At 48.5% G+C, this 15604-nt stretch overlaps 1 protein-coding gene across 1 annotated transcript in view; it reads right to left on the minus strand.

Annotated features, from left to right (window-relative positions):
* Window positions 1-752: 752 nt before the first annotated feature.
* Window positions 753-15604, minus strand: part of dok2 (docking protein 2) — a 17975-nt gene continuing 3123 nt past the window's right edge. The window contains exons 4-8 of the mRNA XM_085295735.1: window positions 10965-11073; window positions 4516-4685; window positions 3998-4270; window positions 3802-3915; window positions 753-2439 (exon numbers count right to left, since the gene is read on the minus strand). Coding sequence (XP_085151861.1) covers window positions 1585-2439; window positions 3802-3915; window positions 3998-4270; window positions 4516-4685; window positions 10965-11073 — 1521 coding nt within the window. The 3' untranslated portion in view covers window positions 753-1584. The remainder of the gene's footprint in view (window positions 2440-3801; window positions 3916-3997; window positions 4271-4515; window positions 4686-10964; window positions 11074-15604) is intronic.

The following is a 15604-nucleotide window of genomic DNA, read 5'->3' on the forward strand; positions in this document are numbered from 1 at the left end:
GTTGTGAGTCAGTTACTGAACGCTAATGGTCAATTATTTTCTTATAAGGACTTTTTGTCTGTTTATGATTTTCCTGTCGCTCCAAGAGAACATGCTGTCGTTTTTGATGCGATACCAGGTGAGGTGGGAAGGTTGTTGGTTTCTGCTCCTAAAGGCAGAAACTGTATTAACTAACTCCTGCTAGCATGTACATCAGTAACTTCTGTCCTTTATTGAGCAATAAAGCTACAAATCAATGTATTAGACAAATCATTCAAAGAGATGTTGTTTCCAGACCTGCAGCTGTATTTTACTGGGACAATATTTACAATGACATAGACTGAAAAACACTTGGATTCTATCAAGGACATTTATCATCACTACTAAGGTCAGAGACGTTATCCAGTATCCAGAGAGGTTGTCTGGTAAAGACAGATCTGGTTAAATGTAAGAAAAATATTGATACTCTTTGTACGGTTTGCAGAGGAAACAGTATGTCAGGTATTATGGGAATGCACGCATACACGTGTACTCTGGATTGATCTAAATAATTTTATAAACACCAAAATTGATCCCTCGTGTAACCTGAGGTTTCAACATATTCTCTTTGGCCTCTCACATACCGACAAAATAAATCCAAAAAAGATATATTATCAATCTTCTGATTATTTCTGCCAAATTTGACATTCATTGTAATAAATTTTCACAGCAGCGTCCAAACATCTTTGTTTTTAAAGCCTTGTTCTCCAATTATCTAGAGAATCTAAATAACAGCAATAACTCCAAAGCATGTAAAACACGAGCTGTGTCGAGCGTGCAGTTTCACTTGATTTATATGTTGTTTTATATCTCAAGCACCTCTTCCTTCTTTTAATCGTGTGTTTTCTCCTAAAGTATATTTTTTGCTTTCCTGCTCGTATTTGTACACCTGACTTGGAGAAGATAGCTGTGACATTTCTTATAGCCTTTCTACAACTGGCTTTTTATGTGTACTTGTTGTTCAATTGTTCAAATAAAAATAAAAAAAGAGGATGAAGCACATGAATTTGGACATCCCTTTATTTTGAAAGAAATGTTTAGGCGTTACCATAGCAACCAAAGGGCATTAAGGGACAGAGAGGAGGACGTTACTCTCAATGTTGTTGGCACATTTCAGGAGGACGCTGCTAATAAAGTTACTCAATGACACAGTGAATTTACGTTCATTATTATATTTACCAAATGCCACAGTTTTGTATCATTTTACTTAGTTGTGCGTTGCGTGTAAATGTGTGAAGTCAGGATGAAAGTCTGAGTCATGACACGGACCCTACAGTTTGACTTTATTGTCCTCACAGTAACACAGCTGCACGTGTTGCAACACATGAACATGCGACACGTTTCCAGTAACATCATCACAGCTGCGCCCACATTCAAGGTAAAAGCAATAAAACTGAAGAAAGCGAGTAAGAACCAGCAGGTGGCGCCGACAGCGCCCGTTAGCTCTCGCTGCCACTGAGCTCAGTTAAACTTTACAAAGTGCCTTAAGGAGACATCGATCAACCAAACTCAAAGTTACAACTTATAAATAATTCTTTAAAACTAACTTCGGTGCTCGGTTCTCTTCTACGCCATTTTCACCATCACGTTGTTGTACGGCGAATCCTGGCGCTGCTCTCTAAGCTCCTCCCTTAATCCAGGCTCCTCACTCTCCTCGTCCGCTTCTTCTTCTGCTTCTTCTTCTGCTTCTTCTTCTGCTTCTTCGTTGCTGCTTTGTGATTTGGGAAACGCCCTCTGGGCTTGTTTGGGCACGGCGTAGTCATCGACTCGGGGGTTATACGGGTACTCGTGACCTTTGGGGTCAGCAGCTGTACCCATAATCCTCCAGGCATCTCCTCTCATCTCCTCAGGGTCGTCGTACACCGAGGTGGAGAGGGTGGATTTCTGTCCTTTGGCGGCGGCGGCAGCGCAGCCTTCGGGCTCGTCATAGATGTGGTCCAACGTCTTGACGGTGTCACCGTCGCTCGTGAAGACGTTCCTGATCTTCATCTCGTCAATGCTGTCGTACAGCGGGTCGGCGCCCGCATGGCCGCTGTCTGTACGGTGAGAGTTCAGGATGTCGGTCATGACGTTCTTGGCGATGGTGTCAAAGGGCAGCGAGTAGTCTGCCTCGCTGCCGGTGCAGGGCGCTGCCACGTTGGCGCTCCTCTTCTCCCTCTTGGTGCCTCTCTCGGTCGACATGGTGATCTGCGAGTACGTCTGCTCCGGCTTGGCGCTCGGCTTGGGGCTGAGGCGGGGGTTGGGGACCGAGCCGGGGGCGGGGCCGGTGTTCAGATTAGGGCTGGAGTCGGGGCTGGCGTTGGGCAGGGGGCAGCTGGAGATCATCTTGACCTGATTCTTTCGAGGGGCGGGGAGGCGAGAGTCCAGGTTCAAACTCTTCACTCCGGTCAGAGTTTTATCCACCGGAGGCTCGAGACGACACTGAGAACAGGACAGGAAGTGGGTCAGTATCACGTGTTCGCTTTCATCATCATTGAATCAAACAGTGACTGAACGGCGTCGCGATTGAATGATGTCATTGGTCATCAGCTAAGGGTGTCAAATAAGAAGCTCGAGCAAACAAGTTCTGACAGACAATCAGGACGGAGCACGATGTGAACATCGAAGCATCACGTGAGCACTCCTCACAGCTGTGGCACTCACCTGGCAGAAACACCACTGTGCCTCCACCTTCCAGCTGATGGAGCAGCTGCTGGCAGCCGCCCTCGTTCTTCTTCTCTGAACATATTTCAAGCCGCTTGTAGAACAAAATGACGACACGTGTGACTGTGGAAACTATTTGAATCATATGAACTCTGATACTCTGAACCTCGACTTTACTGAGGAGTCGAGAGTCATTGTAAGCGAGTCAAAGGCAAAAGCTGAGGTTTGGCGCCAAGGACAATAAAAATACATCAGTCCAACCAAATACTGAGAAAACACACGAGCGCCAAAGATTATTGGCTTGTGTGAAACACCGACGGCCCTCCGCCTGCTCGCCGGTTTGAAAAGAGGCCCCTCCTATTTCTTTGTGTCATATCCTGGGATGTTTATCAGTAGAGCGGTTTGTTGTATTATTTAATAAATGGAGTCAGTTCCTGTTCCCACTGCCTCGGAGCGACTGCGACCTCATCATTTCCTCAGGAACTAAAAACATATTCAGGACCAGCTCCGGTGTGAGCAGAGGTAAACTGGTTCCCATTGCCCCAGAGGCGGGGATGGGGTGGGGGGTGGAGCACAGCGCAGTACCGGTGCAATGCGCTCCCTCTTGTCTCTGATCTCCCACTGAGATCATCAGGTAACCCTACGCCGGAAGGCCGGACCTTCCTGTGGGAGGACGACATCGGGCTGCGGCTGATGAAACCCTTAAAAAGACCCAGGGCAAGGGAGCTTCTGGCTCCGCCTTCAAAGGAAGGACAAGGCGTGGGGGAAAGATGGAGTATGAGGGAGGCTGTGACGAGCGTTAGGGGGACGGTCGGTGAAGGGTCGCTCACGGCCCTGCAAGCTCCCGGCAGGTACGCTTACCTGTGCTCACACCAGCTTATCATGATATGTTTTAATAAGCTGGTGTAAGCACAGGTAAGCGTTGTTGTTGAGCCACATCCTAATTATTTCAGCTTTTCTCGTTTACAGCTGCTTAAATAAAGGATGTGAAGACGTTTGACTTTATCCGATCGTCAGCAAAGAAATCACAGTTTCGCTTCAGCTGCTTTGTTCTTTAACCATGAAACACTCGCCCCTCGGATTCCTTACAGACGCTCTTCTTTCTGATTTTACTGGTTTGGCCTCTGTTCCATTTCTTACCATCTGGGGGCGCTGCTGCTGTAGCTGTGAGGCGTTGCAGCTCTCTTTGTCGATGTGATGAATCATCTGGAGGTTCGGCGGCTCGCTCACCATGCTGTACACGTCGTCCGCTGCCTGCAGAGAGAAGGCGGGACGTTTTAAGCGGGCTCAGTCATACCCGAGCTCTGAACGTTCAGGAGCTGAGGTGTGGGCTCACCTGAGCGGCCGGGGGCATCTGGCTGCGGGACTGAGGCAGCGTCCTGCTCTGGGCCAGCGGCAGGCTGTGCGGTGGGGGGGGCAAGCTGAAGCTCTGGGTGGTGTCTGGACTCGCCTGGCCCCCCCCGGAGGTCTGTCTGTGGGGAGGGGCGACCTTCTGCAGGTTGATGGCGGCTTCCACGGCCTGGAAAAGGACGTTCCCCTGTTTGGTGTCGAACTCAAAGTTCCCTTCGCCGGAGTCGCAGCGCCGACCCGCCTCGAAGGAGAAAGTGGCCTAAAGAAAGCAGAAAGCCAGAGACGCTCACACAGGCTGACGAGCCAACACGGCGTCATGACATCTTACAGCAGGACGTGTCAGACGGTTTCCTGCAGCCGAGAAGCTGCGACCGTGTCAGCAAAGAACCGGAAACGAGTCCGGTCACAACAAACCAGCACACGTAATCTCTTTACTTCAGCCCAGAAACATCCTGCTGTGAAGTCTGCTGAGAATCCTGGTTTTATTCTGAAAGTGTGTCACACCTTGTCGCGCCCAAAGCGCCGCAGGTATCTGTACGGCCAGGTGTACACGATGTCCCCTCCCTTGTCCAGCAGGTGCAGAGCGTCCATGCCAGCTCGCAGGACGCCGTCCCCCTTCAGCCTGCAGCGATCAGACGCCTCCGTCCTCCGAATGGACACCCTGAAGTCACGCACTGACGCACACACACAGTTATTATTCAGTTAGTCTGCAGAAACACAGAGATCATTGAGTATTGATTACTTATAGATTAGAGTGAAATGAGGATGAGGTATCAGACAAAGAAGGATTATTTTGATCCTGGACTAATTGATGAGGGCGGCTCTGATCAGAGAGGATGTTGTTATCACTGAGGCCCAACTCTGCGAACGTGCTGCGGCTTCTCGTGGTTTCACGTCTCGATAGAAATGATGTTGTGAGTAAATAATAAATCGTCTTTGGCTGCATGAAACACACGCGTGTTTTTAACGATGATGAGCGGATTGTTTTTGTTTCTTGTGGCTGAGCTGCAGATTATTGAAAATGAAGAAAGAATCTTTCACAACATGAACTAAAAAGCAGATGTGATCTTTTTATCTGAGCGACGACGCTGCCTCTGGCGGCAGAACTTTTACATTCAGCTGTTGACCTGCAGCTGATGCTCCCAGAGGAAACCACACACGCTCGCAGGTCTACTTCAGCAGCAGCGCTCGTTAAACTGCTCCAGAACAAACACCTGATCCAATCAAACCGGAAAACCCCGCCTGACCCGTAAAACAGGGCGAAGATCCAACGGTGGGTCCTCACATGGTCGAAAACCTACGCACGTCCCCACAAGGACACACGTACACACGTGTGGGTGTTCATGTGTGTTCGTGTGTGTGCTGCAGGTGTTGGAGGATGTGGGACAACAGTAGCAACTACAGGAGGTGTTCATTACGACCTCAGAGTTACACAAAATGCTCCAAATGTGGTAAAACTGCCGCAGCTGTGAAGTGCTATTTATACTCCCGGCTTATAAAATGTTACTTCCTGTCTCTGTTGTTGATCCAAACTGCCGCGCGTTTGAAGATCGTAACATAACTTTTATTTACAGTAGGCTGTACTGAAGCAAGGCGCCCTGATGCAGAGCGGTGTTACTGATGAGACTAACAGGAAGTGTCACACTCGGCTATGAAGCTAAAAATATGCTCGACAGGGGGAAATGACACTTGCAGCTGCCCTCGTGCTCTGCATTTCGAGCTCATAGATCCAGATGTGGCTCAGATACCTCGGCGTCTCTGACCGACTCACCCTGAGATCACCTCGTCTGCAGAGACACGAAACACATGAACACGAGCGACTCGCTCAGGACAGACGCTGGAAACCCAGAGACAGCTTAAGGACTGTGACTCAGTGAGACAGTGAGACACTGTAATGACCGTCGTTCACTCAGATTAGTCAGTTATTCCAACTGGAAACGTGAGGAAAAGCTGGAAGAATTCAACTGGACTGGACACGAAGCCGGGCCGGTGGAGGTGTGAGGAGGAGCTTGGGGTGGATGGATGAGCTAGCAAATGTTGGAAATGTCCAAACTGTGCAAAAGTGCTTTAATTGCCTCATTGTCCTTATGTCAGCCGTGCCCACGCTGAACCCAAACACATTATTTAGACTTTTCTGCGGCGATAATCTGACTGTGGAGATTAAAAAGCTTCCAAGAGAAACAGCAGCGCGGTCAGGGGCAGCTGCACTAACACGTGGAAGCCATTTATTCCTTCTGTAGCTGCACGTTTGGACACTAGGGGGCGTACAGACAGCAAGAGCTTCATTCAGGTCTCTTTAGCGGGCATGCTAGCAGTGAGAGACGTTAGCTGGGATGAGGAAAAGAGTTGTCGTAGTTTCGAATCTCAGAAAGCGCTCGGGTCACATGGTCGGGTCACATGGTCGGGTCACATGGCCGCACACACACGCCACAACAGTCACACCAGCATGCACAGCGCAGATAAAGACCAGCTGACAGACGCTGCTCAGAGCAGCTTCCAGCTCGGCGCTCCATCACGAGTCGAACGTTAACAACGTCTCTTTGTGCCTCGGAGGACGACGGGACAGTAAGGAGCCCTTTCAGCGCGTGGAGGTTTTACCGCGTGTAAACGTCGGCACAGTTCAGGCCGCTGGTTTACCTCAGCACTTCATTCACCACCAGCTAAAAAGAAACCGTTAACCTCATCGACAGCTCAGGTGGAAACCAGCTGAGAAAAAATAGAAACAGCAGGTGTAAAACCAGTGACGGCGCTGTCCTCTGATTGCATTTCTATTTCTGCTCATGGGCGGAGCAACAAGCCACCGCTGAAGCGGCGAGGTCAGGCCTCGTGTTAACGATGTCTTTGTGAGAAACGTGACCTTATGAACCATCAGCACAGAAACATCAGGCCTTCAGCGTCGTCTGAGAGACAAACATGAACCTGTCTGATTCTCACAGAGACGCAGCTGAAACACTTCCTCACGCGTCTTCATGACTGTGCTTCATCTAAAGTGAAGTGCACAGCGTCTTCACTCCAGCCAAAGTAATAAAGTACCAGCTCCGAAAAGTACTCAGAGTAAAGTAGCTTCTACCAGCTGAAGCCTGTGATATATGAATGTGATAATCAATAATATTGGGAGATGGGAACACAAACTTCAGTCTAAAAATTAATTCTGATAAAAAATTTCTCAGGTTGAATCATTTCTGTGGAAGCTGAGCAGAAAAAGCAGGACAATAAAAATGTGAGGGGGCCTTTGAGCCTGAACAGGTCAGCGTGTGGGGTCGGGGGTTACAGGGGCTCCGTGTGGGGAGAACAATCAGAGCTCCAGGAGACGTTCTGAGGATCAGCTGACCTGCTGCTCTCTCTGGACGTACACACCTGGATCCATCCGGATGTGAGCAGATGTTTCCTGAGCTGTCCTAGCTGAGTCCATCCTCCACACTGACACTGCTGATGCTGTCTTTATATCAGACACTAGGAAGGTGGAGCTCACTCAGTGAATCTCTGAGCTAACTGTGACCATGAACCCACAGCCACTGTGCACCAGTCACACACTGGTCTTTACTGTGAGTCACCTGTTTATCCTGGACTAACCTGTGAACCGAGACTCTACGACCTCGGTTCACAGGTTAAAGGTTAAAGTTCATGTAGGTACAGACTGAGCACGTGCGGTGGTTTGGACAGGCTGCGTGAGAAAGCCTTCTGAAACAGAGTCCTGTGGACAGACAAAGCGTGACTGTCCAGCATGGACAGCAGCTGGGACCAGCTCGTCCACAGCTGTGTGGTTCAGGACAGAGTAACGGAGCTCCGCCCTCTCAGCTCCCGTACACACTGCTTATGGAGAAACACTCTTTATATTTACCGACGTCCTCGCCTCTGACGAAGCAACAGTCATAATAGCAGGTCATGAACTGAACCCTTTCACCAGACGCCGGCTAACTCGCAGTCGTGCAGCACAATCAGACAAAGTAAAGACTCTGAGGTTGAGTCGTTACGATGCAGCACGAACATATTTGTGTTCAGCTGCAGGTTTCTCTGACCTGCGGGCCACAGACTGTGTCTGACATCAGCTTCCTGTTTGTGGACGGATACACGTCAACGTGTCCCGAAAAGAAAAAGGGAAGACGGGGCTGATTGCAAAGACAAATAGAAACCCACAAGCAAAGTTAAAAACACTAAATAAAGAGCTGTTTCAGGGTCCTGAGCTGAGACGTGCGAGGCTCGCCGCTGCCCAAACGGCAGCTACTTCCTGTTTGGAAAGAACAGAAACAGGAAGTTTGCCCTGTGAAGATAAAAGCTGAGGTCGTCCTGCAGCCGCTGGTCACTGCAGCGATGCAACACCCTGCGACACGCCTCACCGCAGCAGGAACCCGCGCACACAAGTTTCCACTACACACGGCGTGTTAACAATGAGCTGCAGAGCGACAGTGGAAACTGTCAGGGCGCCGCGCAAACCGTTGATCACGCGACTTCCTGCAGGCCAAACCCGAGAAGACAAACAAACACTTTTAAAATTAAACCCTGAAGACTGAACTCAGGTCTGTCTCTGTGCGTCTGCTGCCCCACAAACACCACCACCAAATATCCTGGCTCACACTTTTCTTACCAGGCTGGGGTCTGAAAAACCTTCAGCTGACTGGTCAAACTGGCGACCTGATATGAAGCTGTGCTTTGAAGCATCAGGTCAGCTGATCTGTCACGTCAGGACGAAGCATCGCCTAAAGCAACATCTGGATTTTTACTTAATATTAAGGTCTAAAGACCTGAGTCTGAACCACCAAAAGACAGAAACTCAGTTTTACTGCTCTCAGGGAGCCCCGGGACTCTGGAGGGCAACCGCTGGAAGATCCTAATGCAAACACACAGGATGGCTACAGAGTGGGAGTGGGTAAGGACCCCCGAGAAGCTTGTGAGGGTGGAAACCATCCCCTGTGACAGAGCACACTCAAACTACTGCTCAAGTGTTTCTAATCAGGAACTGATGCTTCCTCTGATGCAGTTTCATAATCTGTGACCAAAACGATATCGAGTCCTGAAACAAGCACCGAGGTCCTGTCAGGATCACGGCTGCCGAACACAACATGGATTTTACTGCTCAGTGTTTCAGTGAAGGTCCCGTTTGACCACGAAGAGCTTCACTCTCTGAAGTTACGCGAAAAACTCAGACGCAGAGCCGGCGCTCGTGTCCCCGTCAGAGACGAGGTTTCCCATTATTCAGAGAGAACGAGGCTGTGGGAAGGACGCAGCTCAGCTGAGTGTGTGTGTCTGTGTGTGTGTGTCTGTGTGTCTGTGTGTCTGTGTGTGTGTCTGTGTGTGTGTGTGTCTGTGTGTGTCTGTGTGTGTGTCTGTGTGTGTGTGTGTCTGTGTGTGTCTGTGTGTGTCTGTGCGTCTGTGTGTCTGTGTGTGTGTCTGTGTGTGTGTGTGTCTGTGTGTGTCTGTGTGTGTGTCTGTGTGTGTGTGTGTCTGTGTGTGTCTGTGTGTGTGTCTGTGTGTGTGTGTGTCTGTGTGTGTCTGTGTGTGTCTGTGCGTCTGTGTGTCTGTGTGTCTGTGTGTCTGTGTGTGTGTGTGTCTGTGTGTGTGTGTGTGTCTGTGCGTCTGTGTGTCTGTATCTATGTGTGTCTGTGTGTGTGTGTCTGTGTCTGTGCGTCTGTGTGTGTGTGTTGTAGCAGCTGAATGTGTCATTTTGGTTGCAGCTGCTAATTTTAGCTGCAGAGGGAAAACGAGAGGAGGAAGTGAGGTTTGGTTGAAGGTGCAACAGAGGAAGTCCTGACTGAAGGTCGCACTGAAAACAAAGCGCTGCGAGAGCTCGCTGAACCCGCAACGAGCAGAAACGAAGGAGGAGGGGCTGAGTTTAGAACGCTGACTGCGTGTGCTTTTTTTGTCTCTCCTGTTTTTCGTCTTTTTAAGCCCTTTAAAAAAACGACGACAGCAGATCCTGTTCAACGCGTCAGGCAGCTAAACTAATCAGAGTAGAATAAAACAACAATAGAAGCGTCTCAGAGCTCGGGCCCGTTTCAACCACAGAATAAACACAGACAGACGCAGACGTCTGCTCTAGACTGCAGCAAAGACTCTGGGGCTGCGTTCACACTGCAGGTGAAAGCGCATGAAATCCGACTTTTTCAACCCTCTGCGACTCATATCCGATCACGGTGTGACAGTGTGAACGGCACAAATCCGACCTGGGTCACTTCCGTATGTGGTCCTGAATCCGACACATATCTGATGTTTTAGAAAGCGACTGCTGTTTGACGGTCACGTCGCATTAAATCCGTCTTTTACGTCCCTGACACAAGACAGACGCCGATTATCAGCGCCGGAGAAGACATCGCGAACGCTTCCTGTCCGTCCAGTACAACTGCTGGGAAGACAGTGTTGGAGAAACGTGAACATTTCATTTGTTCTGTATAATCTGCAGATTCTGACAGAAATCTGCAGCTAGAAGCTCCGCTCCTCTAAAACAGCAACAAGGATCATTATTAGGTTATTTACATTATTATGTAAATAACAAAATAACTTAAAGCAAAAACTGGGAAACGTGAAGTCCGAAGTCTTTATATTAAGGCCATCAGTCAAACACTGTTTGTTCTGGGTCTAAACAGAGCGCGCTGTGTGTGACGTCTTCTTTTGCGCATGCAGCCACTTTGACCGTTTGCTGTAGCATTTTATTTGTAGTGTGAACGAGCAGACAAAACAATCGGATTTGATCAAAAAATCGGTTTTGAGCATTAAGACCTGCAGAGTGAACGCAGCCTGAGACTACGTTTTGGACGAGCTGCAGACGACTGAGCTGTAAGACACTATGCTTAGAGAGCCCAGGAGGGCCGAGGCTGCAGGTACCATAATTTAAGATAATTTAGTGTCTTTGTTGTTTCTTCCAGAGGAGTCACACACTACATGTGTTTCTGAAGACTGGACCCCCGACTGCCTCTGTCAGTCAGACAGGTGGACAGAGGGGTGGACAGAGGGGGTACCTGTCTCTCTGCCGCTGTACAGCGAGTTGTCTTCCATTCCTTCGTCTTCTTCCACCCTGGTTCCTCTCTGCAGGCTGCCTCGCTTCACGCCCGTATCCGTCCAGCTCATCTGCACGTTTGTCAGAGAATCAAAGTGTGAGAGCCGCAGCAAACAGACGTTATTCAAATGTCTTTATACGTCCACAGGGTTCAGTGCTAGGACCAATTCTGTTTACATTATACATGCTTCCCTTAGGCAGCATCATTAGAAGACATAGCATACATTTACACTGCTATGCAGATGACACCCAGCTCTATCTGTGCATGAAGCCAGATAACACACACCAATGAGTTACACTGCAGGAATGTCTTAAAGACATAAAGACCTGGATGGCCGCTAACTTTCTGCTTCTTAATTCAGATAAAACTGAGGTTATTGTACTCGGCCCTGAAAAGCCTAGAAATATGGTATCTAAGCAGATTCTTCCTCTGGATGGCATTACCTTGGCCTCCAGTAACGCTGTGAGGAACCTTGGAGTCATTTTTGACCAGGACATGTCCTTCAACGCACATATTAAACAAATATGTAAGACTGCTTTCTTCCATTTGTGCAACATCTCTAAAGTTAGAAATATCCTGTCTCAGAGTGACGCTGAAAAACTAGTTCATGCATTTATTACTTCCAGGCTGGACGACTGTAATTCATTATTATCAGGAAGTCCTAAAAACTCCCTGAAAAGCCTTCAGCTAATCCAAAATGCTGCAGCAAGAGTCCTGACAGGGACTAGAAAGAGAGAGCAGATTTCTCCTGTTTTGGCTTCCTGTTAAATCCAGAATTCAAAATCCTGCTGCTCACATACAAGGTCTTAAATAATCAGGCCCCATCTTATCTTAATGACCTTGTAGTACCATATCACCCTATTAGAGCACTTCGCTCTCGCTCTGCAGGCCTACTTGTTGTTCCTAGAGTATTTAAAAGTAGAATGGGAGGCAGAGCCTTCAGTTTTCAGGCCCCTCTTCTGTGGAACCAGCTTCCAGTTTGGATTCAGGAGACAGACACTATCTCTACTTTCAAGATTAGGCTTCAAACTTTCCTTTTTGCTAAAGCATATAGTTAGGGCTGGACCAGGTGACCCTGAATCCTCCCTTAGTTATGCTGCAATAGACGTAGGCTGCCGGGGATTCCCATGATGCATTGGGTGTTTCTGCTTCACTCACTATGTGTTAACAGACCTCTCTGCACTGAATCATATCTGTTATTAACCTCTGTCTCTCTTCCACAGCATGTCTTTATCCTGTCTTCCTTCTCTCACCCCAACCAATCACAGCAGATGGCCCCGCCCCTCCCTGAGCCTGGTGCTGCCGGAGGTTTCCTCCTGTTAAAAGGGAGTTTTTCCTTCCCACTGTCACCAAAGTGCTGCTCATAGGGGGTCATATGATTGTTGGGTTTTTCTCTGTATCTATCTTTGTAGGGTCGACTGTACAATATAAAGCGCCTTCAGGCGACTGTTGTTGTGATTTGGTGCTGTGTAAATAAAACTGAATTGAACCATTGCGACTTCGCCATACTGGTCCACTTGATTGTCATAGTTTGTTCGATCTTTACTATTATATATTTTTCTACTTTAAGTTGTTGCAATCAGAAGGAACAGGACAAGGAATGAGAAAGAGGAAGAAAAGTTGGGAAGAGACTCAACAAAAGGAGAAGGAAAGAAAACCACAGAAGAAGAGAGACGAGAGAAAAGACCACAGGTGTCCAACTCCAGGCCTCGAGGGCCGGTGTCCTGCAGGTTTTCTATGTGTCATTGAGCCAACACAGCAGATTCAAATGGCTAAATGACCTCCTCAACATGTCCTGAAGTTCTCCAGAGGGGAGAACCTCAGGCCCAACAGAGCCAGAGTGGCCAGGCCGCCGCCAGGAGTGAGGCAGTACACACCTGAGCACCCAGCCCCAGACACCAAGAACCACCAACGGGTGGGAGCATCAGCCACCTGCAGGGAGTGTGGTGGGGGTAGATAGGGGGGGGGGCTGAGATGTTCCCAGAGAGGTGGAGTCTAAGACCCGACCTGACACATAAACAGAGACGCACAGAGACTTGAAAACAGAGGTTTCACACCAGGCACAGCCTCAGAGTCCAGATATGTATTTTTCCAGAAGTTACAGTCCAGGAAGTTCTCCTTCTCAGATGCTTTTCAAGATAAAAGTCTTTTAAAGGACAGAGCTTCTTCAGAGGTGATGTTCAAAGCGAGAGCAGGTTCAAGTTTCCGGCTCAGAGTTAGTTTATTGGAAACTGGGTCAAACGTGTTCGTCAGCAGCCGCGTGCAGAAAGCCGTCACTGCACCAGATGGAACGTTTATCTCACTGGGAAAGTCTAAATGATTCATTTATTTATGCATCTATGAAGATGGATGGGCACATATTTCAGTGAGCTAACACAGATATGAACTCTCACTGTGTGGTCGTATCTTTGTGTTTCCTTGTTTTTATTGTTCTTCAAATATGATAAATGTGTATTTTTATCATAAACTTTGTGACGGCCACACAAACTTTAGTTTAACGTGATGTTTTTATCAGTGGTCTAATCAGTAACATCCAATCAAAGACGCCGAGCTAGCAGCTACTGCTACCTGCGTGAGAGGCCACGCCTCTCTTTTACTGCCTGCTTTTATTTTTCAATCCTGGAAGATTTTTGTTAAAGAGAACATCAAATGTGAGCATCACTGTTGCAAAAAGGAGGAAACCTTTTCATGCGCGGCTTCTTTTCGGTGCATGTTTTTATTTCCTCCTCTCAGAAGCTGCACTCTGATTGGCTGGTTGCTCGAGGACTATATTTCCTGTTACACAGAGCCTGAAAGAGGAAGTGGAGCTGTGAGTCAAGACAGTCAGCTGTCTGCCATCGCGCTGCTATTTATACCCACGGCTTCAACGTGACGGAGCAAAGCAGCAGGAGAAGAAGAAATGGCCGTCGGTCTGTAATGAGCCCTCAGCTGTGCCGCGGCGTTGTCATGGCGGCAGCATGCTGCCACACCTCCTGACCCTGACCTGGTCCTGCTCATCATTCAGAGAAACATCAGCACGATCGCGGTGCTTCAGCTCACCTCTTTAGTCTTCCACTCTCCTAAAGCAGCTTTGCATGATTCACACATCAAACTAATCCTTCTGTGTCTCTTAGAGGCCTGGTGAAGCCTCCGCTCTGTCTGCTGATCGGCAACTTTAGGAAGCCTGCAGAGGGGCAGGGCCCAGCGCTAACATACATATACTTTTTAGTAAACACTGAGAAACAAAACAAAAAGTATAAAAGTACTCCCAAAAGTATTCTTAAAATGAAAGTAAATATTAGATTTTTATATTCAACAAATGTTTCATATTTTCATTTTCAGCAGAGACGCTCTGATGATGTGTTCGGTGTAAAACCTGTAAAATGTAGCCAGCACTGTCATAACCACAAATGTAACTAAATAACATAAAACAGGAGGAAATTCATTAAAAGCTTATTTGTATTTGTTCAGCTGCTTTGTAAACGAGTCAGTGGAGTGTGCACGGCGTAAAGACGACAGCCTCGTGCCTGACGACCCACGCGGGGTTTGAACCCAGTACGAGGGACCGACAGCGACCTCTGACCTGAGGACCCGAGTGCTCGGGAAGAAGCAGGAGGCCTCAGCAGGTCAGAGATCAGCTGGGGAGCTTCACCGCGCAGAGCTCGAAAAGCTCAAACTAACATTTTACGTGAAACCTCAAATTTACCAACGACCGACGAGGAGAAGCCAAATCTGGAGTAACATGTGACCTCCTGTTAGTGCCGCAGCGTCGTGTGCAGTCTGAAGGCGATCCAACGCTGACTGGTTGAAACCAGTAAAAAGACGTTACAGAAGAAGTCAAAGCATGAAGAATCACCTCAGCCTCTGACACCAGCACAGGTTACAGATGTTTGAACCGTGACTCTCACACAGACTCAGCTCTCAGATACGACGCCCACATTTGTGACGGAGGAGCCTAAAGAACAGATCATGTGATGGCGAGCAATAGTTTCTGTTTTATCCGTGTTTAACTGGACGACGTTACATAGAAACCAGTAGAACCAACCACCTCGCCCTGCAGGCCGTTAAGCTGCAGGCAGACTCGTGGGATTAAGACTAGACTGTAATAAGATGTGTGGAACATCTGTTTTAAGTTTTCTGCAGGTTGTTAACTGGCTTGTGGTGTAACTACAGAGTGACAGCTCACACACTGTTGTGCTAATCAGCTGCTGTTCTGGTGGTACAGTCCTGCAGTCTGTGGTCTTAAACTAACAGCAGAGAGACATCATCACATGACCAACGGTTCATTTAAAAAGCTCTGGCGCTAACATTGAGGCCGCAGGACAACGATGGTGCTTGTAGCGCAGCAGCGAGCGTGGCATTGAATAGACGTCGGGGTTAGGCTCACAGGCATCGGGCTGTTTGCTGCGCTGGTGCTCAGACGCGTTGTTTCCCTTAACACTGTTATCCCTGTTACACTAGTGTCTGAGCCGAGATCACATGAAGATGCTGGTGAATCGCGAGCAGTGATCCATAGCCATGGAGCGAGATGATGGAGGCGCTTTCAAAGGGCCCTAAACTGATCCCTGAGGGACGCAGCATGACCCAGCACCAGGACTCCAACAGGCCACATGAGGAACAGG

This window comes from Mchenga conophoros, linkage group LG12 (genome assembly GCF_057382185.1).
Source record: "Mchenga conophoros isolate Kocher_MC1m ecotype Shallow Benthic linkage group LG12, M_conophoros_male_GT1.1, whole genome shotgun sequence".
Taxonomy (NCBI): Eukaryota; Metazoa; Chordata; class Actinopteri; order Cichliformes; family Cichlidae; genus Mchenga; species Mchenga conophoros.